At 34.6% G+C, this 27,185-nt stretch overlaps 1 protein-coding gene across 5 annotated transcripts in view; it reads left to right on the forward strand.

Annotated features, from left to right (window-relative positions):
* The window catches only part of SCN3A (sodium voltage-gated channel alpha subunit 3), a 113,115-nt gene that overhangs the window by 39,718 nt on the left and 46,212 nt on the right, over window positions 1–27,185 (forward strand). For 2 of the 5 annotated variants that reach the window (XM_032637752.1, XM_032637753.1), the window contains 10 exons: window positions 2,268–2,396; window positions 3,078–3,169; window positions 3,968–4,240; window positions 4,439–4,502; window positions 9,462–9,603; window positions 10,712–10,918; window positions 16,969–17,253; window positions 23,093–23,440; window positions 24,484–24,616; window positions 25,954–26,192. In XM_032637752.1, coding sequence (XP_032493643.1) covers window positions 2,268–2,396; window positions 3,078–3,169; window positions 3,968–4,240; window positions 4,439–4,502; window positions 9,462–9,603; window positions 10,712–10,918; window positions 16,969–17,253; window positions 23,093–23,440; window positions 24,484–24,616; window positions 25,954–26,192 — 1,912 coding nt within the window. Of the gene's footprint in view, window positions 1–2,267; window positions 2,397–3,077; window positions 3,170–3,967; window positions 4,241–4,438; window positions 4,503–9,461; window positions 9,604–10,711; window positions 10,919–16,968; window positions 17,254–23,092; window positions 23,441–24,483; window positions 24,617–25,953; window positions 26,193–27,185 lie in introns of those variants that run through there. The other 3 variants (XM_032637754.1, XM_032637755.1, XM_032637756.1) reach the window with 3 other exon arrangements.

Here is a 27,185-nt window from a genome sequence, read left to right on the forward strand (position 1 = left end):
AGTCCCGACATGAAAATAGAAGTCACTGATAGCAGAAACCGTCCCTGTACAAAGAGGTAGCATACTCAGAAGGCCTGAGGACCGTATTGTATAGTGAAGGTTGTTGTGTAAGGCAAGGCACTGCTATGGACATCAAAATTACAGGGGAAAATAAAACACCTTGTAAAATGGACAGAATCAACAATATGATTAAGAGCCTAGTGGGGGTACAGCCAAGAAAAATCAAGATCCCCTTGATTCTCACTGACCTGTTCAATCTAGTTTGCTAATAGGTACATCTGAACACCCATTCTGTGCAGAGCTGTCTCAGATGTTAAGTTCTAAGACCTCTCTTCCTTGGATAGCTATCACACTCACCATACACTCCAAATGTCCCCACAAATTTTCTTCCTTTTCCAAAACAGGAATAGGAGCAGGGACTTTAATCTTGTTTCTAGTCTGTAGATAACTTAGAATTGCTTAAGCATAAACCACAGGGCACTAACCATTAATAGGATAAACAGAACATACATGGGAGCTGTCTCATGCCTTTTGCAATGCCAGGTAACTCTCCAAACAGAAATGTCATGGTGATTATATGTAATACACAAAGATCCAAACCAAAACACAAGTAACCATAAGCTTGACATTGTAAATTATGTCTTCCCAATAAAGTCAGCTACTTCATAATAAGTAAAGATAGCAGTTATACTTACTCCTCATGAAATTAATTGAATTGTTTAAAAAAGGAAGACTTAGGAAAACTAGACGTGAAGATTTCTGCATACATTTTCCTTTGATTTCTTTGTTCCCTCATAAGAGAGAAATTTCTACAGAAAAAAAAATGCGAAAATAACTCTCCTAACTTTTTTCACATATAAAATACTAGTAGGCTAGAAAAGATAATGAATTTTAATGAAAGTAAATTAAATCTTTGTGGCTTGAGAGGAGTAATCTGAAGAACAAACTTAGATTGTACTTTTAAAAAGAATCCACTGTTGAAAAACAAGTACTCTCTCCCAACTATTTTTGGAAGAAACAGAAGTAACTTGTATTGTCAACACTCAAAGCAGAGAGGGCTAGAAATTCACTACCAAACAACAAATGGAAAAGTCTTTCACCATTTTGGAGGCTGAAACTTGAATTTGAGCATGTTTAAATGATTTGGCCCAATTGCATAGTAACTGATGAGAGGTTAGATTCAGGAATTTTGGTATCCCTGAATTTTGGTAATTTTGGTAATTGTGTAAACACACACACAGAAAATACTAATGCACTGGAAGTTTTTTAATGAATATGTATATATACATATATAGATATATAGATATATATTTGGTGAATATATGTGTGTGTGTGTGTATATATATATATATATATATATATAGAGAGAGAGAGAGAGAGAGAGAGAGAGAGAGAGAGAGAGAGAGAGAGAAAAGCAGATTTATAACTTTATGCCTGAATCTTAAGGATAAAAAGGGGAAGTAGGGCTTCCCTAGTGGCACAGTGGTTGAGAGTCTGCCTGCTGATGAAGGGGACACGGGTTCGTGTCCCAGTCCACCGGGCCCATGAGCCATGGCCGCTGAGCCTGCGTGTCCAGAGCTTGTGCTCCGCAATGGGAGAGGCCACAACAGTGAGAGGCCCGCGTACAGCAAAAAAAAAAAAAAAGGGGGGAAGTACATTTTCTAGATTAGACATGTAAAATATCCCCCCAAACTATTTTAATCATTAAGAAATCTGAGTGAAATATTTTATTATAAATAAACAAATCCAAGAAATGTTATCTCTAGAGCTATAATGTCCAATGAGCTATAATGTCCAATAAGCCACATGCAGCTATTGAAACTTGAAATTTGGCTAGTCTTAATTGTTGAAAGGATAACATTTTAGATATATTGGTTTAAATAAAATATAATATGCAAACTAAGTTTACTCATTCCTTCTTACTTTATTTGGTTACTAGAAATTTTAAAACTACATATGTAGCTTGTATTATATTTCATTTGGACAGTGTTACTCTAGCAGATCAAGCTTGATAAATATCCATAAAACACATGAAACTATTATTCTAAAACCTAAATATTTAAACAAGATCAGATTCTTTGTGGAAGATATTATCTCTTCAGTTTAACCCTTTACTCAAGCTCATAAGATTAAACTAGCAGGTTTTTTTTGTAAGTGGAAATAAGGAACAAGGCCTTAGTGAAGTGAAAAACCACAAAAGGATAGGATTTGCTATATTTTAACAGTTCAAACGAAGCAGTTAATTTTTGTTTGGATGCTTTTCCTAGGTACACATTCACTGGAATCTATACCTTTGAGTCACTTATAAAAATCTTGGCAAGAGGGTTTTGCTTAGAAGATTTTACATTCCTTCGTGATCCATGGAACTGGCTGGATTTCAGTGTCATTGTGATGGCGTGAGTATTTTTGAAAACATGTTAAGCTCAAAGGAATGAAAATAGTTGCAGCATAAATCAGGTAGTTGTGACATATTTTTAAAGTAGAGTTTGCTTATAAGCCAAATTAACTATATGCCTCATATATTTTGAGAATACATATTAGAATATATATTGCAAGGTAAATATATCTGGTAAATGAGCAATAAATGGAATTACCTTCATGCCATATAGTCTTCTACTTCATCAAAGTGAAGTTATTCATTGACTATAATTTAATACCACCAACTGTACTTTGATTAGTTTTGTAAACAAACTCGTTCATATTAGTGAAAACTGCATTGAAATAAAGCAGCAATATTTTATTCCGTAAAGGCAGCTGTTAGCACATGGCACCCTGAAGTCTATAGCATTTCCATAAAACTCAAGGGGCTCTATATGCCAAACCAAACCACTTTTCATTCTTTATTTAGTATAAACTTTTCCAAAACTATCAGTAACTCTGATTTAATTCTACAGGTATGTAACAGAATTTGTAAGCCTAGGCAATGTTTCAGCCCTTCGAACTTTCAGAGTCTTGAGAGCTCTGAAAACTATTTCTGTAATCCCAGGTAAGAAGAAACTGGTGTAAGATGGTAGGCCCCTTATATCTCCAACTTTTCTTTTGTGTTATTGTGTTTGTGTGTGAACTCCCTATTACAGATATGTGACAGAGTTTGTGGACCTGGGCAATGTCTCAGCGTTGAGAACATTCAGAGTTCTCCGAGCACTGAAAACAATTTCAGTTATTCCAGGTGAGAGCTAGCTTAAACACCGAGGCTGACTTTAAATACACTGTAATAATATTGAGGTTGAAATTACACTTATAACATTAGCCTTGTTGTTTATTGTTTGTCATCTTCAAGAATGCCAAATGAAATTGCATGTTTATTTATAAAGTCAGCCTTTGAGTTTAACAGAGAATTGCATGAGGTGTCTATAAAAAATACTGGTTTTGCTCTCTTTCTCACCCACTTTTTTTTTGCATTTACGATGCAATGTTTTCTTTTTCTTACATTCTAAAAAAGCTTTGCTACCATGGCTTTACTAACTGATTTAGATTTTACCATTTACCGCAGATCTATTTTGAAAGTGGATCTCCTCTTATAAAGGAGCAAAGATTATTATTGAACAGCATGTACATGGCATGGGATTTTTATTATTTTAAAATTCTTTCCTCCTCTAAATCATTGCTACTTGGAAGCTAGTATTAAAAAATGGTTGGAGAGAAACAGCCTCATGAAACACAAAATCTGAAGGGTAAAACAACTGCAAGTTTGCCTTTACATGTTCGTGGCAGCACATAAAACCACACATTAAGAAAACCTCCTGCCTAGATATTTACACCTTTATTTTAAACCTCCAGAAATCACACTGATCATAAATAAAATCTGCTCTTCATCCATTTCCCAAACCATCTGGCTGTCCATAAAGCTTTGGTGTCTAAAGAGACAAACAATTGTTTGTGGGGAAAGAGAATGTGTATGACTATTAAGAAGACATTGTGGCTTATGACACTCTTCCTCAGCTGACCTATCCTTCTCTCTCCTCAGGTTTAAAGACCATCGTGGGTGCCCTGATACAGTCTGTGAAGAAGCTTTCTGACGTCATGATCTTGACTGTGTTCTGTCTGAGCGTGTTTGCTCTAATTGGTCTGCAGCTGTTCATGGGCAACCTGCGGAATAAATGTTTGCAATGGCCCCCAAGCAATTCTGCTTTTGAAACCAACACCACCTCCTTCTTTAATGGCACAATGAATTCAAATGGGACATTTGTTAATGTAACAATGAGCACATTTAACTGGAAGGATTACATTGAAGAGGAAGGTAAGCAAGATTGCTCCATTGTTAATCTCAGTGTTGCTGAATGAGTTTTCAACTATAAATAGTTGAGGCTGTGGGCTTGAAGCCATCTTTGTAAATTGGTGTCCACTTTGGAAATAACTGAACTAAACAAATTCTCATTTGTTCCTGATGGCAATAGGACTGATATGAAATGAAATAGTTTATTCTTTATATTAACAGGTCACTTTTATGTTTTGGATGGACAAAAAGACCCTTTACTCTGTGGAAATGGCTCAGATGCAGGGTAAGGATAACTTTTTTCTAAAGATGTAGAACACTTTGGAAAAAAAGCAAATAGGAAAAATATACCGGGGTAGCCTTACATGTGTATAATAAAGAGTGGTACTGCCTACCTAGGAAGTACCTTCTCTGTCTTAATTGGATTGGTATCAATTCTAAACTCACAGCCATTAAAATCATCCCTTTGGGTGAAGAACTGTCATCAAGAATTTGACAGTTAGGATGTACCTGAATTATTGCTCCAAGTGTGAAGGCCCAGCATCTGTCTTGTCTGTAAACCCATCAGAGCCATTTAAGAATTACAGGGAAGGAAACATAAGATGGGTACATTTTGATTGATGTGAGGATGTATTGATGGGATAAGTTTTGCTGTGGCTAGAAATGATCCAGACTGTAACATGGTCTTCAGGGTGCAAACCCAGTTGGGAAACTGCTTTGAGAGACTTAGGTATTCTTGAAATAGCATGAAATCCTGTGTGCAAGGAAGCCACGTGGCAGATGTATGTCAAAGGCATGTTTGAGTCTGCATCTGCATATTTTACAGATTTTTTTCACATTCTACAATAAGAGATGCTGTAATGTCTTAGCTATCCTGCTAGTCTCTCATACTTAACATATTTTGCCAAGAGTATTATAAATTAATTTTAAATCAGGGTAGAGAGTGAATTTCTTAGAAGCCAAGGGATAGCAATAGTAAGTGACTCTTAGATCACAGAACTTACACAGAACATATTTTGAGTCATCCTAGAAAATGGGAAACTGGTGTGTTCATAAAGGTTTAAGAGGGTTACTGAAACCATATACCAGTCACAGAGATGGAATTTGGGGGAAATTTTTTTTCCTGATAGTTTTCTCAAACTTTGGTAGGAGAACATGGTGAATAAGAGCATAGGTTCTACAGTTTATGTATACCTGGGTTCAAATCCTACCTCCACCATTTAAAATCTCTTTGACCTTGGAAAAGTGTCCAAAGCTCTCTGTATTTGAGTTTATTTATTTCTAAAATGAAGAGAGTAATATCATCTCTCCCTTGGGGCTATTATGGTGATTAATTACTTAATACATATAAATCACTTGGACTAGCACCTGGTCCATCAAAAACATTTATTGCATGTTAGCTATTGTTTTTATTATTACGGTTAAAAACCTAGATGAAATTTTGGATAAGGTTGGTTAATGCATACTTTATCCCTACTAAACCATACTAATCCCTTCCCTTTATTGAGTACCTGCTATGGGTCAGGTAATTTACATGGTAAAATTGACCATCACTCTATTGTTAAATGTCAAATAAAATTCTAAAGAAATCTATGCAACTTCAATACTTCCTATAAGACTATAGTCATTAAGACAATATGGTATTGGGAAATAGTAGCTACAGATCAATGAAACAGAGCAGACAGCCAAAAAAATAGACCACAAAAAATGTTGTCAACTAGTTTTTGACAAAGAAGAAAATGCAATTCAATAGAGACAGGAAAATTTTTTCAAAAAATGGTGCTAAAACAATTGGTGATCCATATGCAATAAAATGAATCTAGATACAGCTTTACACCCTACACAAAAATTAACTCAAAACTAATCATAAACCTAAATGTAAAATACAAAATTATTAAAATTCTTTAAGAAAACATAGAATAAAAGCTACATGACTTTGGAATTTGTGATGAGTTTTTAAATGCAACCCCAATAGCACAGTCCATGAAATAAATAATTGATAAGTTGGACTTTATTAAAATTAAAAGCTTCTGCTCTGCAAAGACACTGTAAAGGGAGTGAAAAGACAAGCCATAGAGTGGGAAAAAGTATTTGCAAAACACATATCTGATAAAGGACTTGTATCCAAAATAAACTAAGCACCCTTAAAACTCAAAAAAGAAAGCAAATAACCCAATTTAAAAATGGGCAAAACTCTGAACAGACACCTTACAAAAGAATATACACAGATAGCTAATATGCATATATAAAGATGCTCAACATCTTTTGTCACTAGGGAGTTGAAAGTAAAACAATAATGAGTTACTATATACTACTATATAGCTATTAGAATGACAGAAATTTTTTTTAAAAACTGAAAATACCAACTGCTGGTGAAGATGCAGAATAGGAATTCTCATTCATTCATTGCTGGTTGGAATGCAAAATAGTACGGCCATATTAAAAGACAATTTGGCAGTTTCTTACAAAATAAACACAGTCTTACCATACAACTCAGCAACTGCCCTACTAAATATTTAGCTAATTAATTTGAAAATTTATATCCACACAAAATCCTGATATGAATATTTATAGCAGCTGCATTCATAATCACAAGAAACTGGAAGCAATCAAGTTATCCCTCAAGAAGTGAGTAAACAAACTGTGGTATACTCATACCACAAATATTACTGAATAATAAAAAGAAATGAGCTATCAAGCCATAAAAACATTGATGAACCTTAAATGCATATTAATAAGTGAAAAAAAGCCAATCTGAAAAAGCTACATTCTGTATAATTCCAATTACATGACATTCTGAAAAAGATACACAATAGAGATGATAAAATGATCAATGTTTTCCAGGGGTTCAGGGTAGGGCCTTGACTGGTTGATGCATAGGGGATTTTGTAGGGTGGAGAAACTATTCTGTATGATTCTGAAATGGTGAACGTTAAGCATTTGTCAAATTCATAGAACTTTACAGCACAAAGACTGAACAGTATAAGCAAAAAAAAAAATCTTACGTGAGGTTTAGGGATCCCAGGTTGAAACACAGAATGTGACAAAGGTATCTAAATATATTTTAAAATATAAAATAACCTCACTGAAGGAGGGGAATAGGTGCTAATCTAAGAAACTTTAGAAATGAATGGAGCCTGTAAGACTAAGGCAAAAGGAACTGTACTCTATTTGATAAAGCTGTTTTCCATGATAATGTGGATTAACAATACTGAAACAATTATACATGTATACTGGTACTGAACAATTAATTATATAGATAGCAGATGACAGAAGCCAGGTTTCTCACTTTTGGAGTGAGGGGTTACAGATAAGCAAAGGGAGGAGGATCAATCCAGAATGATCCCATAGTAATGAAATAAAGTTGGAGAAATGAGTATGACCATATATTTAGCTTAATCTAGGCACATACAAAAATATATACATATGGTATTAGAAAACAAGATCTGGGTGCTGTGTTTATTACCAAGGCAGTGTCATTGCTTCTAGGCCCTCAGCTGGCAGAGCGAGGAGATATATGTGTATACACAAACACATACACACACTAATCATAATTTCTAATGCTGTTCTTCAATAAAAGAGCAAGGGCTCCTTGGAGAAATGGATGATTCTAGGACTGGGGCAGAAAATATAAAAGATAATCCTGGAGCATCTTGTAGTTCCAGAATGTAAGAAAGTGCTGAAAAACAAACAAAAACAAAACACACACCTCCATGTGTTGTGGCAAAGACATACAGGAGTCAAGTGAAAAAGCTCCCAATGGCCAAAACTGGAACAATTTGAGCAAAAAATTACAATAATTATATTATAAATATAATTGTATTATAATTCAAAGTATAAAATGAATATCCATGAGTATATACTTATATAAATAACTGATTGAATAAATAGATAAATGAGAGATAATAGATAAATCTCATGCAGAAGAATTCCAAATAATTTCTGTACATACTCCACTCTTAAGAAGGTGGATCATAACTCCCTGCACCTTATGTATAGGCTGCACATAATGACTTTATTCCAAAGAGTACAGTATGGAAAAAGAAGAAAAAACAAGAGTAGATTTACAGTGGAGAAACCTGACAAACACTATCTCACCTGACAAACACTATCTCAAGTCAGGTGATGAAAGTTAGCATCAACAGTGATAAGTCATACTGATAGCATGTACCCTTGATATGATGTAAGGATAATAATATTTTACGTCTGTGGTCTTCCTCCCAAAAAATCCATAACCTCAATATCTAATCATGAGAAAAACATCAGACAAATCCCAATTGAAAGATATTCTTCAAAATACCTGACCAGTATTCCTCAAAAATGTCAAGGTAATCAGAAACAAGGAAAAGTCTGATAAACTGTCACAGCCAAGAGGAGCCTAATGAGACATGATGACTAAATGTAATGTGCATCCTGGATGGGATCCTGGAACATAAAAAGGATATTAGGGAAAAACGGAGAAAATATGACTAAATTATGAACTTTGGTTAATAATGATATATCAATTTTTTTTTTTTTTGCAATACGTGGGCCTCTCACTGTTGTGGCCTCTCCCGTTGCGGAGCACAGGCTCCGGACGCGCAGGCTCATGGCTCACGGGCCCAGCCACTCCGCGGCATGTGGGATCTTCCCGGACTGGGGCACGAACCCGTGTCCCCTGCATCGGCAGGCGGACTCTCAACCACTGCACCACCAGGGAAGCCCAATAATAATATAGCAATATTGATTGAAATGTACCATACCAACATAAGATGTTAATTATATGGGAAACTAGGCATGGGATAAATGGGAAGTCTCTGTACTCTCTTTGCAATTTTTCTGCACATCTATAATTATTCTAAAATGTAAGTTTTATTTTAGGAATTTTTATAGAAGTGACTAATGAAGTAACTCATTAAGTTGTTCCCTACCTTTTGGTTGTTTTCTGACTTTTCATTTTTAATCACTGATTCTTGCTACTTTGAAAAGAAAGGTGTCAGAGGCAAAAAAATGTGTGGTTGCTGCCTCTCTGCCATTCTAAATGTCTATAAATGATTCCTCACACCTAAGTTTTCTATTGATTTTCCTAATAAATTTCATCTGATAACAGTTTCACTGTGAACAATATCTAAAGTGTTCTGGAAATGAAGGCAAGCAAATTCATCACAGACAGCAACTCTCGGTTTTGACAATTCCTATAAATTAATATGGATTGAAATAGCTATAAATGCTCTGCTGACCCCAGCTCCATTTCTCTCTCTTGCAGCCAGTGTCCGGAAGGATACATCTGTGTGAAGGCTGGTCGAAACCCCAACTATGGCTACACAAGCTTCGACACTTTTAGCTGGGCTTTCTTGTCTCTATTTCGACTCATGACTCAAGACTACTGGGAGAACCTTTACCAGCTGGTAAGTGTATTAGTCCCTTTGGGTTGCTATAACAAAATGCCATAACAGAAATACATTTCTCACAGTTCTGGAGGCCGGGGAGTCCAAGATCAAGACACCAGCATGATCGCATTCTGACAAGAGCCCTCTTCCCAGTTCATAAACTGACATCTTCTTGCTGTGTCATCACCCAGAGGAAGGGGTTAGGGATGTCTCTGGAGTCTCTTTTTATTAGGCACTCTTTTTATTAGCCCATTCATGTGGGCTCCACTCTCATGACCTAAACACCTCCCAGAGGCCACACCTTCTAATAGCATCACAATGGGCATTAGGATTTCAACATACGAATTTGGGCGGGGGGTGGGGGACACACACATTCAGAGCACAGCAGAAAGGTTCAAACTAACATGCATGAAAGTTAAATTTATGAACATATATGAAATGACTAGTATAGATATTTGTTTATAATACTCTAGAATACAGAGAAGGGTACAGCATAAAGCAAGTGTGCCTAGGATCCCAACTGTTCATTCACTCAGTACATGTATATTGAGATTCTTTGATGACAGGCATTCTGCTAGGGGCTATGGAGGATGCAGAGAATGTTCATGACTTTGAGTTTATAATATAGTTGTGGATTTAACAAGAACATGTGAAAAGATTTTGAAATTCAATTATATAAAAATTTCAAATTAAACCTAAGGTTAATTGGAGCTAGGAGAGGAGGGAAGAAAGATGTTATCTCTAGATGATGTGGAGAGTAGTAACTCCATTGAAAGGAATTAAAAATAGTGTCCTTACTTGTAATATTGCCCCACATTATAGACTCTAAGAAAAGCATTTTAGTAGTGCTCAAATACATATCCAGTATATACTAATTTGAAATGTGTATGCTTACATCAAATGACACTACAATCAAGCCTCAAATAATTTAACTATTATTTGTGTGTCTGTCTGTGTGTGTGTGTGTGTGTGTGTGTGCATTTTAACACCAAATAAAATCTTGGTCAAAATACACTGAATGCTAAAAAGCACTTGTCTTCTGACTGTCTAATGATGCTAATCCGATCTTTATTTGGGGACATTTTATAAAATATTGTTGAAATTTATCTTTTTTTTTTTTCCCTAGACGTTACGTGCTGCTGGAAAAACATACATGATATTTTTTGTCCTGGTGATTTTCTTGGGCTCTTTTTATTTGGTGAATTTGATCCTGGCTGTGGTAGCCATGGCCTATGAAGAACAGAATCAGGCCACCTTAGAAGAGGCAGAACAGAAAGAGGCTGAATTTCAGCAAATGCTCGAACAGATTAAAAAGCAACAGGAAGAAGCTCAGGTACTAAGTGATAATAAGCAAAGCTTCTTTATTATTATCATTGTTATTATTATTTAGTTTTAAGTAGGAATATTGTTGTACCATAGAGGTCAAACTGGAACTGGCTTTTCATTTGGCATACAGGCATTGTCATTAGAAAAGAAAAAGCTATTCAAACATAAAATTGTTTCCTAAGTTAGAGTCAGAGTAGCTTTTTAGATATTATAGATAAGGAAATTAGCTCAGGGTAGAAAACATATTCAGAATAAGGTTAAATATGCAATTGTCACATGAAAACTCAGGGGAGATTTTGATTTTCAGTTTAATGTAGAAAATATACATAATGGATATTTCCAACTATTCCTGTTTTACCCCTAATTACAACATTTGAAGTTTTATTCTATAGTTGATTGATCTCAAATGTGAACAAGAAAACTTTATGCATACCTAACTTTAACCATTCTTTGGAATTTCTATAGCACAACAGGATATCAGGAAGGCATCTGCTATTAGATTCCAACTTTAAATTCTCATTAATATTAAAGGACGTTTGGGCTAGGGCCATAGTGAATGGGGCATTCATGTCTTGAGGAAATGAGAGAGAAAAACAGTACTTTATTTAAAGAAAAAAACATAAATTGAAGGTGAAAGTCATGGGAAGACAAAGCGAAATCCGATTCACTTCAGTAAGAATTATAAATCCTCTATGTCTTCACCAACATTTGGTATGATCAGTCTTATCAACCATTCTACTAGGTATTTCACTGATGTCTTATTTTGCATTTTCTTAATTATTAAGGAATCTGAGCATCTTTTCATGTTTTTATTTTCTATCTGTATGGCTTCTATTGTAAAGTGGATATTCAAATATTATGCCCATTTTTTAGCTGGGTTGTTTGTTTTCTTATTATTGAGTTTGAGTAGTTTTAATATATAAATGAAATAAGTCCTTTAGTCCTTCATGATATCTATGCTTTGCAAATATTTTCTCCCAGTCTGTAATTTGTCTTTCATTCTCCTAACTGTACTTTTCCGAGGTAAGAGTTTTTAACTTTAATGAAGTACAGTTTATCAAACTTTTTTTTCCGTTTCTTTGATCATGCTTTTGGTGTTGCATCTAAGAAATTTCTGCCAAATCAAAATCATAAATATTTTCTCCTAATTTTTCTTCTGAAATTTTTATAGTTTTATGTTTTGTGTTTAGATCAATGACCCATTTTAAGTTAATTTTTGTGTAAGGTGGTGTGATTTATGTGTTGAGGCTTTTTTTGCATATGGATATCTAATTATTCCAGCACCACTTGTTGAACGAAATATCTTTGCTCCACTAAACAGCCACTGAACCTTTGTCAAAAATCAATTGTCCATATGTGAGTGAGTCTATTTCTGGATTCTATCCTATTCAATTGATTTGTTTGCTTCTCTTTGTATCAAAACTGCACTCTCTTAATCACTGTAGCTATTTAATAGCTACAGTCTTGAAATCAGATAGTCTTTTTCAAGACTGTTTTGACTATTCCAGGTCAAATATATTTTAAAAATATATAGCTTCATATGAGTTTTAGAATCAGCTTGTCAATTCAGTATAGATAGTTTCTACTGTTATGTCTTCAAATTTATCATCTTTTCTCCTGCAACACTGGATTTGCCATTAATCCCATCCACTGTATTTTTCATCTCAGACATTATAGTTTTCATCTCTAAAAGCTTGATCTGCATCTCTTTTATATCTCCCACACAGCTAACATTTTGAACATACACAATACAGTTATAATAACTGTTTAGAGTCCTAAAGTCCTTGTCTGCTAATTCTAACATCTGTGTCAGATCTTGGTCAATTTTCATAATTTATTCTTCATTTTTAGTTACATATTCCTGATTTTTTTTTGCATTTCTGACAATCTTCAATTAAATTCCGGACGTCTGAAACTTTACCTTTTGGGGTGCTGGATATTGTTGTATTCCTATAAAAATTTTCAATCCTTGTTTGGGAACATAGTTAAATTATTTATAAACAGTTTGATCCTTTCCATCTTCAAACCTTTGAAGAATTGTTAGGAGAACTTAGAATTTTATCTAAGGCTAATTATTCCCTACTACTAAGTGAAAATCCTTCTGAAAATTCTACCCAATGGCCCATTCATATAGTGTCTTAAAAACCACTGTTGCATGTATTTAGTCTGTTTTAGTGGTTGTTTCAGAGGAAGAGCAAATCTGAGCTGTTATTATATCTTGATCAGAAGCAGAAGTCCAAATAACTTTTGTGCATAGTGATTTTTTTCAGATGGATGTTTCCAAATATTTGAAGCATTATTGTAAGATAATGAAATAAGATAGCTATTTGCAGGGCAAAGAATTTCTTCATTTTGAAGCTTAAATAAATGTTATAGGAAATAATATACATGTATACATATAGATAGATAATGCACAGTTGTATTTTAAAGCATTGGATTATTCTATTATCATTTATAAAAACAGACAAAGCGATGTGCTTGAAAATACTAAACAGACATACAGTACAGGGGTAAGAATGTACTCTGAAATTCAGCCACTTTAGGGAAAATATGGCATCAATTAAAAGAGTATAATCTTTTAAATTTAGCAGTAAAAGTGCACTATGTCTAACAGAAGTTTAAAGAACTTAATTATCTCTATCCTAATTAGGTCAGCTAAAAAAATGTCAGTTCTTTTCACTTAAAAGTCAGTTATTGGATTACAGTGATCAAATCATGATTTGACTCAGCTTTAGCTTCATACATAAAAAAAAATTATACTGATTCCAGGGTATCTTATCCCAGTGTTTTAATATTGACTGGGATGGCACAGGACTAAGTTAATTTTACTTCCTTATTGACAATGCAGTTGGTAATGACCAATAAATAGCCAGTGTTCAAGGAGAGGAGGGAGTGGAGGCAGGTGGGGGGGTGGACTTAGTCCACCCATGAGATCACTGGTGCTCCAGTGTAATGTGAGTCTTGCTAACCACCTCTGACTCTTCAAAAGCTACTATCTAGCTAATGACTTCATGAAGCCTAGCATCATTTCCATTTTTATTTAATAACTGTTAAAGGACCTCCTAGTGCTAGTCATTGTTTAGACATGAAAAAAAATTTTCATATTCAGCTCAGTGGATTCACAAACCAAGTACAACTTTAAAAGACAGAGAGAGAAAAGCCAACAAAGAAAGAAATGCTTTGTCCTATACCGTCATATTTGTGTTTGGCATTTAATTTGTGATCTTTAAACATCTAATAGTGCCCAACATAGCATATTCCATAGCAGTATATATTGGTCTGATAGGAAAAATTTAGGAGTAAGCTTTGGGGCAAAATTAGAAATAGTGGCATTTAAGAGATCCAATATAATTAGGGGTAGAATTGTAATAAGTATAGTTAATGTCTTGTAGTTTTAAAACTGGGGGATTTTAAAACTGGATCTTATGTTTACAGTGAAGTATAATCACACATAGTCATGTGGTTTTATTTTTTAAGGACACACAGATATAGTAAGTTATAGAGCCTATTTTGAATCACACAGAAATGATATAAGAAAAAGCAAATGTTATTCCCTGTGGAAATATTAGCACATATTTGTTATTTGTTACAAGAGGAATTCAGCAAGGCAGTTGTGAAAGTAACCCTATTAGTCTAAGTAAACAGGACACTGGCCATGTCACAGAGATGGGTATAAACAGGTACACAGACATGGGAGGTGACAGGAAACATCTGCCTTTGAAAGGGAATTGGCAAATCCCTGGAAGTGGAACAAGTGACAAATTTGAGTTAACGAGTGACACAGAAAATGTGTTGTGTTGGGAGGTTACCGTTGTTGCCTTACAAATCTGTATGGTTTTGAGTTACTCCAACTGTTACCCATGATAGGTAGGGAAATCATGTCTTATGCAAAACAAATTCCAGAAGTGATTTAAATGAACTGAGTTTCAGAATTATGGCAAGGGAATATTACCACCACTTCCACGTCCTTTGCTCCTGACGACAAACAAGCCAATAAATTATTAGCACTATGTGTTGTGTGTTTCTGCCTATACAAAATGGAAAGGAGAACTGACTTTATTCGGATAAAAAGAAATATATATATATATTCATTCTTTCAAGGAGTGGTGTATATTATATATCTCCTATGTATCAAGTACTATGCAACCATATTTAACTTGCTACAGATTAGTACTTCATTTATCCACTTTATTTTACACATTTATATTAAACATTCATATTTATAAAGGGCCCTTAATATTTCTCATCTTTCATTACTGATGATATTAAAAGTGATACTGATGATCAAGAATTCAATAAAATAATCTGGTTATCTGATTATATGCAATTCTGTAAGTTCTGAATTAAAGTTTGATTTAAACGTTAGGCATTGTCCTATATCGAGTCTTAGATCTGGGTTTCCATGATGAATATAGTATTCAATATAAAGATTTTATGTGTTGCTTAGCCTAACACACATATTTAGTACTATATGTAATGCTATAGTTCCCATCCCTGGTGTCATGTTAATCTCAGAGAATTCGTATCACAGCACCTTTAGTTTTAAACCTTTTTTAAAATCTTTAGTTGAGATGAGATTCAGAAATGGAAGCTACTTAGGAAGGTTTGCTTCTCAAGAAGGAGGAAACGTAAAGCACAACATGTTGTCAAAGCATTCAATATGAGTTTTATCTTCTTTTCTAAAATATGTTTCTATTATACAGACCATTCTGACACATAGTTTTTATGAGATCTTAAAAAGTCAAGTCTAAGTATGTCTTGTTCTTCCCCCACCCTCACTCAGTGTCTAAGACAACTGATGTAACAACAACTGATGTCTTTTTTTGCCTTAATTCACCAAATACTTACTGAGTCTTTTTTTATGTCAGGAGACAGAAGAGGCAATGTGCACACAGACACACACATACACATACACACACACACACACACACACACACACAAATGACAGAATTCCTAACTAGCTTAGAGTCTAAGTGGAGAAGATAGAACAAAATGGTAGCTATATTAGACTTGTTTGTATTCAGTAATGACATATGTAAAGAGTTGAGCCAATATTCTCATAATTTAATAATTTATGTTTATAAACAGGAATATACTTAATGAGAAATCAGCTTTGAGTTTCATATCTTCTCCAATTTGGTTAGATCAATTCCCATCTAAAACTACTATTCATATAAATAAAAATACAAAACATCTGGCATGCCATGTTTCACCTCAGACCTGCTGTGTTTCTTTAGTAGGTACAGAAATTCAAAATGCTTAAGTATATTTAGTGATGAAATATGAAAAGAAAGTATTTCAAGAAGTATTCCTAATCCCTTGAATGATTATTTCAGGTACTTACTGACTGCTATGTTAATCATTTGTTACTATATATAATAATAATAAATAATATATAAACATTTAAAATTTAAAGCTAAAAGTGCTATCTAATAAATTAATCATGTTAAACTGTGAGATTAATATGACCCCAGGAATGGGAACAATAACACTGAATGTGATTCAAATAAAGGAAGAGGATCAACTAGCCAATACATTCCCACTACTCCCATCTAGAGGTAAAAGAGTAGACACTTTAAATGCTTTGAGTTCACAAAAGAAGAAAAGAAAAAGACTTTTGTCCTAGATTTAGAAGGAAAAAATACCACTAGGTTGTTCACAATCACAAGTGGGAGGAATAAACCTATGGATGGAATTGGAATAGTAATCAGACCAAGAACCACCACTTAGAGAACATTTGCTTTTAAAGTGTAGAAGATATTTTTAAGAGAGCAGTTGTTCCCTGAAATGAAGCTAATCTCAACAGAGTTTTTAAAAAAAAGACTCTTCAGAAGCTGTGCCAAACCAGACTTTTCTAGTCTTAATGCATAAGCTAACATATTGCTTTATACTATTTAAAATTGTTATTAAGTAAACTCTCTTGTAGTAAAACACAATGAAATGACCAGAAGACATCATTTTCACATATAGCTAATAGTCTTAAATAGCAACATTTGTATCACTTTCAACTGTTCCAAAGTAGTATGTTCTAAATAATGCCTGGTTTTGTTTAAACAGGCAGTTGCAGCAGCAGCAGCTGCTTCAAGAGATTTCAGTGGAATAGGTGGGTTAGGAGAGCTCTTGGAAAGCTCTTCAGAAGTATCAAAATTAAGCTCTAAAAGTGCTAAGGAGTGGAGGAACCGAAGAAAGAAAAGAAGACAGAGGGAGCATCTTGAAGGAAACAAAGGAGCGGGAAACAGGTTTCCCAAATCTGTATCTGAGGACAGTGTCAAAAGAAGCTTCCTTTTCTCCATGGATGGAAATCGACTGACTAGTGACAAGAAATTCTACTCCCCTCATCAGGTATGGTTTTCTACTAAGTGCTCCAGTTTGTTTTGTCATTGTTGTATTTTGGTATATTTTTTGTAATACCTGATTTAAATGAGGGACAGGGAACTAACATTTAATACGATTATTTAAATTTATACCCTAAATTGTCTTTAAAAGGGACTTTTATTAAATCATTAATAACTTTTATTTTAAGGTAATCAGTTTTAAGCATTGCACTATTTTGAGACCATTTTCTTAATCAGCTTTTTTAGGAAGTGGGGGAGTGAAAACTATCTATCAGATTTTTTTCTTCAGTGAGAGAGTTTTGTAATCCCTTGTTTACCTTTTCCATTTTGAGACCTCAGATGAACCTACTTTTTTTGCATATGGGTTTCTGCCTTTATTATCTGAGGTTGTGATGCAAGATATGTATGAATTTTGAAAAGAAATATCTCTGGATTTTTGCTTTTATCTTTTTTTAAAATAAATTTATTTATTTTATTTATTTATTTTTGTTTGCATTGGGTCTTTATTGCCACACGTGGGCTTTCTCTTGTTGCAGCGAGCGAGGGCTACTCTTCATTATGGCACGTGGGCTTCTCATTGCAGTGGCTTCTCTTGTTGCGGAGCTCAGGCTCTAGGCACGTGGGCTTCAGTAGTTGTGGTATGCGGGCTCAGTAGTTGTGGTGCACGGGCTTAGTTGCTCCGCAGCATGTGGGATCTTCCTGGACCAGGGCTCGAACCTGTGTCCCCTGCATTGGCAGGCAGACTCCCAACCACTGTGCCACCAGGGAAGCCCTGCTTTCATCTTTTGATATGAGAACTGTACTCTCATGAGCTTCCATTATGCTGATATGGTGTCATGCCTTGATACATTAGAATGAAGTTATGACCTAAATGCTCTCGAAGAGAACTAAATTAAAGACAGTCTGTTTTTGCTCTGATTTAATGCCAAGTACCCAATTCTTCAGCATATTTTCAAGTCAAAGAGGGAAAATAGTTTCAACTCTTTGTTTATAAGTTTTATCAGTTGCATAATGAAGAGTAAATAGTTATGAAATCTGTGATAAGTACAATTATGGCTTTGAACCCTATCTGGTTCCATCAGAATTTCATGGGCTATGAATTATTAACTCTTCTAATTATATTAATCTGGGTCAGAATTATGTCCTAAAGATACTGCTTTGAGAGACACGCTATATAATTAAGTTAAATCAAAAAACTGTACCTCATCCAAGGGGTCTTATAAAAAACAAATATTTTTGAAAAAATGGAGTGATAAACACAAAATTCAGTATAGTGTTTAGCTCTTGGCTGAGGAAAATGCATATGCTAGTTAACAATGGGTGTTTATTTTATAGTTTATATTGAATATGTAAGTAAGAATTTTAAAAAGAAATAAACTCTATATTAATAACTTATAACTTGAATTTTCATATTAGGACAAAATATATATGCACACACAAAAATTTATAAGACAAAAACCATTTCCCTACAGATAATGCCAGTATCAAGAGATCCAACTATTACCTTGCATAGTACAAATATAAAGTATGGTATTACATGAGTATAATACATTTGGGATTAACCTGAGGCTCAATAGGCCAAGTTAATTTCTCAGATTAGATTTTTTGGCTTAAACTTCACTCCTGATATTTTAGCATTATTAAGACCATTAGGAGTCATTAAGATTAGGAATATTTGACATTATAGCATAATGACTGAAGGCTTATGTTCATATCTCCACTCTAAATTAGTTCTGTGACCTTGTTTGAGTCACTTGTACTTTGTAAAATTTCTGTAAAATGGGGTAATAATGTCTACCTTAAAGAGCTGTGGGTTCTTAAAGAGTTCTATATATTAAGCAATATATAGAAACCCTATGTGACAAATAGTAGAGCTCTTATTAAGTTAAAATGGGTCATTGAATTACAAATTAGGAAAACTAAAATTTTTTGAGTAGTTTCAGTTATCACAAATGTATACACATAGTAGTAATAATTACATGAACATATTTAGGTGTTTTGAAAATAGCACTATTTCCATCATTGTTTCATAATATAATGCTCAAATAAAAGCTTGTGGATTAGTTCACTCAGCCAAAAGCTTGTGGATCAGTTCACTCAGCCAATCCACAATGATCACCTACTATGTGGAAGAAAGAGTTCTAGAAAAAAATCTCAATGAACAAAACAATATAATTCACTGACCTCATGGAACTTTATACTAAAGGAAGAGATAGACAATAAACAAAATAAGTTATAGACTATGTCAGAAAGTGATAAGTGCTATGGAAAAAAAAATAAAGCGGGAAAAGGGGATTAAGAACACTAACCGGTGGTAAAAAAAGAATTTAAATAGGGTGGGTTGGGAAGCCCTCACTGTAAAGGAGAAATCTCAGCAAAGATTTCGAGGAGGCAAGGGGAGAGGCTATCTCATCAAAGAGCATTTCAGGCTCACTGAAGAGCAAGTCTAAGGCCCTGATGTGGTAATATGCCCAGAATGTTCAAGAAGCAGCTGGAAGGCCTCTGTTGAGTGAACCACAGAGAGGGAACAGCACAGGGAAGTTAGCTGAAAGCCAGAGTTTAAATACTAAAAACAGAATTGGCATATACATACGTTATATGTAGTTCATTTCATATTTGTAAATAGACAGATAGTGACATACGCAGACGTAGATAGGGAGAGAGAGAAAGAGATGATAGGATGATAGACAGATAGATAGATAGATAGATGAAATAGATAGATAGTAGATGTTGCAAAAGAAAAAGAAATCGCCTATTAGCATTGATAATTACATATCCCAGTAAAGACAGGCAGAGAGCATTACCACAACTCACAAGCAAAAATATACCAGAAGCACTTTACAGTGTCTGGTTGTATAAACAAACTCTCTAAAAGGTAAGAGAATCAGTGGAGGTAGTGGGGATAGGAAGCATAAGATGGACATGGCATAATGTTCAACACAAACATATCTTCTAACAATGTTAAAGCCAAGAAGCCATAAATAATGGGTACCCTGTCCTCTACTAACATAAACTTTACATGTTATTTTATATTTATTATATTATTTTATTCTTAAATAGATAATACATGTTCATAGACAGCATGAAAAAGTACTTAAAGGCATACAGTGGAAAGTGAATCCCCCCAAAGATTTTATCTATGTTGTCTGGACATGAGGAGACTATTTTAAACCAGAATCTTTATAGCTAGAACCAAGTGTAGCTGTTGACTTATTGAAAACATTGATAAGCTACATATATTTAACTTGAAATCCTATTAAGTGAGTATTTCCAACAAATACTCACTTTACATGCTTCTACTAGAACATCTTCAAATTCCCTGCATCTTCCATTTTGACATCCCATTCCACTTCAGGTTCAGTCCCTACATGCAGGATTGTGTCTTACACACCTAAATTCTTCTATTTTCCCTTTTGTTACTGAAAATTAAGAAAAAGAGTTCAGATTTACCTTCTTGAAACAAGGCAAAAGAAAAAGATGCCTGGAATTTATACTTTGGCACGCCTGAGGCAAAGAAAGATGGCCTTTAGGTCCTCAAAACATAAAAGCTTGTTTTCCGTAGAGAAAGAGCTGCCACAGCTGTGGGTATTCCCTCCACTCTGCTGCATCTTCTAGTGTGTTATTTTTGGTTTATTTTCTCTCAATACTATTTTTGCTATCTTCTTTTCTCAGTTTCTGTTGCCTTGAAAGCTGTGCTCACACCCATTATTATACTTTCTAAAGAGTGAATAGAAGTTTCAAATAAACCCAAGGATCTGGAACGCCTTTGAAAACAGCCTGACATAAAAACATGCAAATTAAAGGCATGTACCAGATATGTTATGGATGTACACACATACCACATACTCCCAACCAATACTGTGTATACAGATTTTCAGTTTCCAAAGACAGTATTCTAACACAGGTATATTAAGATGATTGTATTGAGCCATCCTAGGAATTAGTGTAAGACAATGTTGGTATTCCTCTTAGTGTAGGGTGAGGTCCACCTGCATTAGAATCACCTAGAATGTATGTTGAATACTCAGAGATTCCAGAGTCCTACCCCCTGTTTACTGAATCCCAATTCCAGAAAGCTGGGACCTAAAACTACACACTAAGGTTTCAAATATGAGTCTGAACATACAAATATCATATTGATCATTTAAATTGAGTCTGAAGAGATTAAAAACATTACCATTCCTTATTACTGAGGGCTGAATTAATGTCTTCACAACGTCTAATTTCTTGATCACTTTGATGACTGGAAAATCAGTCTAACTACCGACTGACATGGGGTAAACAAACCTGCTGCATGAACTGAATATCACATACACACAGTCTCAGGCTAGATAAGCTGGGCAGTCAATAATTCCTGTGAATGTTTCTAACCAAATCCAAAGCAATAGCACATTTCTCAACGAATAGTATCTTTCCAGAACATCACTGAGACAGACGGCAAAGAGATTATTCTAGTGCTTTGCAGGCAGGGAAAAGCCATAAAAATAAAACTAAAAATGGGGCCTAAGAAAATCAGCATGACCTAATTAGGCAGAGGGACCAAAAATAAATTTGAGGGAGTCTGCCTTTCTTACGTTTTTTTCCACTAGAATTATTTTCTTTGGTTTTACACCGAAGCTTGGAGGGAGAAAGGGAAAGTCCAGGCATGTTTCCTGCTGGCATATGGATATGTATACATATGTATGTGTATGTATGTATATACGTTACCCTGGCTATGCAGAGAGATAGAACAGGCCATGAGAAACTGCTGGGGGTGAGGGGAATATTGGAAATGTCATTGTTAATGAGGAAGGTAGTAAACAAAGATTCTGCAAGAGAACAGAGATGTTTTTGAAAACTCACCAAGGCTAAAATAAACACAGAATTATTTGATGCTGCTGATTTAAAGTCCATTGAAAAAGTGGAAGAAAGGGCTTCATGCTAAATCCTCATTTTCAAGTACCAGAAACTGTTTGATTTATTCACAAACAAATATAATTTTAAAAGTTTCTGAATCATCCAGTTCCTTTTAATAAAGTTAAATTGAGATTAGAAGGATAAGCTGTCTTCTACATCACCCTTATTGGTAAAGTCATGTATAAATGCCTTACTTTTTTAAGGCAGTGTTAAATTTTAAGTAAGAATAGTAATTTATACAGCAATTTAGGCATTCTCTCTGTTGTGTTTGCTATGACATATATTCCCTCAAAACAGGTGAATCATTAGTAGCCATTTGGGAAACTGTTAGCAAATTTAGAAGACAGCATCATAGGTTAAGTTTTGTGACTTTTATGCCCATGTGGATAGAGACAAGCAAGTCCAGAAAAAAAAGAGTAATTTCCTTTTAGAACTCAAAATAAGAGAATGGAGAGATAATGGTTTTGTTTTTAAATCATTATCCAAAAGTAACATATTGGTACAAATATTTTAAATTTAAGCCAACAGTCTCACTTGAACCATAACTTGTTTTCCAAGTTGTGTACCCTTTCAGACCATAGCATTTAGGAGTGAAAGCCACCTACCAAAAAGAATCATTTGTCCTCTCCAGCATCAGGTTCTGCTCCTAGAATATTACAGTAACAAAATCCACCTCACAGTACTAGAGTGAAGATTAAATGAAGTGGTCATGCACTTAGTAGAGTGCATATCAGAATTCTTAATCAGAAAAACTACTCTTTTATACTTAAATTTGCATTGTGGTCTTTAATAAAAATATCAAAACATATGAGTTCTCTGTAAACTTGATTACCTGTGTTTAAGAGCAAGACTATTCTAACCCAAAAGCAAATAGATTCTGTAATATTAAGACTTTTATTAAATAGTTGTGTCCCCCATCCCAATTCTTTTCTTCCTTGCTCTTTCCTCAGTCTCTATTAAGTATCCGTGGCTCCCTGTTTTCCCCACGACGCAATAGCAAAACGAGTATTTTCAGCTTCAGAGGTCGGGCAAAGGATATTGGTTCTGAAAATGACTTTGCTGATGATGAACACAGTACATTTGAAGACAGCGAGAGCAGGAGAGACTCACTGTTTGTGCCACACAGACACGGAGAGCGACGCAACAGTAACGTTAGTCAGGCCAGTATGTCATCCAGGATGGTGCCAGGGCTTCCAGCAAATGGGAAGATGCACAGCACTGTGGATTGCAATGGTGTGGTTTCCTTGGTGGGTGGACCGTCAGCTCTAACCTCACCTACTGGACAACTTCCACCAGAGGTGATAATAGATAATAAATTAGCTCTACTGACATTATATACCAATTTAAAATAACCAAGGCCTGGGCATTTTAGCCTGTTATACCAACCTGCTTCCCCAAACTGAAAGTCCTTAAAAATAATATATGATTTATTGAATGGAAAACAATAGGATCTTTAGAACCAACTAAATTGTGTGGGACCATTAACTTCCAAATGCTTTAGGTTAAAAGAGCCCAGTTTTTAGAGACTGGGATGAAACTCGTATCTGCAAATTCAGTCGACCTACCAGCACAAAATAATGGGCGCTTTGACAACCAAATTGCTATTATAGATGTTTGTCGACCCAGAATTGTATAATAATCTATTCATATTCTGGAAATTTCATATACTTAAAATTAAATATTGTAATGACCAATATACTGATAATGGGCACTTTTCATACAACTGTCAATATTACAGTGACTCTAAAATGTTTTGATGTCTATTAAATGACTCTAAAGTGTTTTGATTTCTTACAGGATGGCATATAGAAATAACTAAAGAAATCTCAGGAAAGCACACACATTTCATTGTACATCTGTGTTTGTGCATGGAAAAAAATTGGCCCATATATGTCAATATTTTCAATATAGCCTCAAAGATAATAATTCAGCCTGAAGACTATATAATACTATTATTTGTTTTGGGGGAAGATTGATCTGATTATTAATCATTGAGATAAGTTAAAATTCCTTGCATTTGAATGAAATGGAATAATATATGACTTTGGCATGCTTATGAAAATTTTCCCTGAAAATTCCAACAGGTAAACTAAAGTATTTCTGCAACGTAATTGCCTTATATAATTGCATCCAACTAGTAAATTCTTGTTTTAACCCTTTAGGGTACCATCTGTGATTTTTTAAAGTATTTATAACTTAATAATAAATTTAGTATTTTACTATTACTTGAAAATTGTGACTTGGGAAAACTGCATGTAGCATGCCTTTCCAGAGAAATGCTACGTTGTGTTGTATTATTCATTGAAAAGGGTTGTTTGAGCCAGCAGTGTTTGGTTTGCAGGGTACCACCAATGAAACAGAAGTCAGAAAGAGAAGGCTAAGTTCTTACCAGATTTCAATGGAGATGCTAGAGGATTCCTCCGGAAGACAAAGAGCCATGAGCATAGCCAGCATCCTGACTAACACAATGGAGGGTAAGAAGAAGGTCATGGGATAGTCAGCTTCCTATGATTATATACTTTATGGAACTATTATTTATTCCCATAGAATTATGAAAGTCAGTTACCCAAGATCAAAACTGTATAATAGACCTAAGTAGATAATATATGGAATACACTATTATCACATTGATTACAAAAACTAATATTGTCCTTATTTCTTTTTGATTCTGGTTCTCATCTGAAGAGTGATATTTCACCACTTGATACCTCATCAGTGAGGATTTATCCTTATGTTATATTATCCTTAAGCAATTAGACTAAAAACTTGCCTTTTTAAGTTTTAGAAGCACAAGAAAACATCTCTTTCAAGCTTCAATCTGTTGTCCAGGCATGGAGGTAGTGATGGGTTGGGGAGGTATATGAATAAGTTGGAGGAATCAAAACCTGTGCTCCACTTCGACAGGGACCCTAAAAAAAGATTTTTTCCTCCATCTTCCACATACACAGAAACCATTACATTCCTCCAATGAACAGCTGACACAAATATTTGTTGATTTTGATACACAGGAATGGGCAGCAACAATTATTTCCTTGTTCATTCATTAAGTCCCCATTTCTTCAAGTTCGGAGGAATATTATATTAGTACTGCAATTTTATAAATCATTTATAAGTCATATCTAATATGAATTCTTTAGAAAACTTCAATTACATGTATCTTATCCCATTGGCGTACTGGATATACAAATGGGCATATAATAATTATAATAGGTTTCACCCATTAAATTACTAGTGCCTTTTTAATATATTAAGCTAAAATTCTGAAAAATATGAGTAATTATGAATAACAGAACTAGATTTGGGTCTAAATCTATATTAAAAGGAAGGGCATACTACATTCTCAGTGTGTGGAAGATCAATGCTGATGTGGAGAGAGAGAGGAAAGAATGGGTCACACACATTAATAAGGATCACAGCTTTAGACAGTATTCTTAAAAAGGTCTTTCAAAAGAATAATTGTTTGATATATTTAATAATTCTAAAAGCTTACTTTAAAATTCTGTTTTGATAAAGAAAATACAGCAATTTAATGACCCATTACCTATTTAATAGATAAGTTAGTTTGAGGCAAAATATTAAATTCTAAGTATTTATTTTCTGTTTAATTAAAGGAGAAAGTCTATTTACTTGACATTTTTTATGAATATATTGTGAAAATATTTAATGGGATTGTCTTCTCAAGTCTGTTAAACTAATATGAACTTCCAACCCCAAGTAGAAGCATCAATTTTATCAAATAATGTATAATCTGCAACAACAATAATTTGTTTTTATTGTTATTTACTACTTTTACTCTTTATTGTTCCTCCAGAGCTTGAAGAATCTAGGCAGAAATGTCCACCATGCTGGTATAGATTTGCCAATGTGTTCTTGATCTGGGACTGCTGTGATCCATGGCTAAAAGTAAAGCATCTTGTGAATTTAATTGTTATGGATCCATTTGTTGATCTTGCCATCACTATTTGCATTGTCTTGAATACCCTCTTCATGGCCATGGAGCACTACCCAATGACTGGTCAATTCAGTAGTGTGTTGACTGTAGGAAACCTGGTGAGTTCATTTGATGTTTACTTATTTACTTTGTCAGGGATGGGGCAGATAGACCAAAGAAGAAATCCATTTGTGTGTGGATTATACCATCTTTCTTCATAGGAAGAAATATTTAAAGGAATATTGAAGGTATTCTCAATGATAAGGTATAAATGCTGACTATTGAGACCAACATCTGTGCTGACTGATCATGGTGTCTTACCCTTTGTAAACTTGTTAAAATCTTTACTGTCATTCTTGCTGGAAATATAGGCCCAGAGAAACAATGACGTCTAATTCTGGCTCCACAAGCATGCAGTTTTAGCACACATAGCTTCTGAAGAAATCATGTTCTCTGAAGGGAATACATAAGGATTGATTTCTGAGCAAAAGAGGGCATAGCTGTTTCAAATTGAACTTCTTAATAAAATGCTTCAGTAGAATTCACAGAAGAGAAGAAATAGTTGATAAAAATGCATTTGTAATTTAGCCACATTTTTGGCTCAAGTTACTTGGGCAGACATCTGTGTATGTGTATGCTGACTTGTACATTTCCTCCTAAATGTATATGAAGAATCTGAAATGGATGAACAAGTAAGAAAAGAATTTACATAGTTTATTAATCAAGACCTTTTTTGGCACAAGACAGAAACAGAACTCAAACTAGCTTAAGAGGAAAGTAAAAAGACTGACTCATGGAATGGAAAGAAAAAGATGAACTACCAAAACATATGAAGGGTAATTTTGCAATTGGGCTTCAGGATGGGCTTCAGGATATCCTTTAACCAAGGAACTGGATATAGCCCAAACATTCATTGCATCTTTTCTCTGTAGGTCAGGAACATGATCAGCCATAGCTCATTGGTTTTACATCTTGTAACCTCTGCACTGGAAAAAGACTGGGTCTCTTTTTCAGTTCCAGCTCAGACTCTCGTGATAGGATTCTATTCAGCATAACCTGGGTCAGATGCTCACCTGTGGTTTCATCAGCATTGGTGAGGGTGGAGTCATGTG

The sequence above is a fragment of the Phocoena sinus genome, chromosome 7 (assembly GCF_008692025.1).
Source record: "Phocoena sinus isolate mPhoSin1 chromosome 7, mPhoSin1.pri, whole genome shotgun sequence".
NCBI lineage: Eukaryota > Metazoa > Chordata > Mammalia > Artiodactyla > Phocoenidae > Phocoena > Phocoena sinus.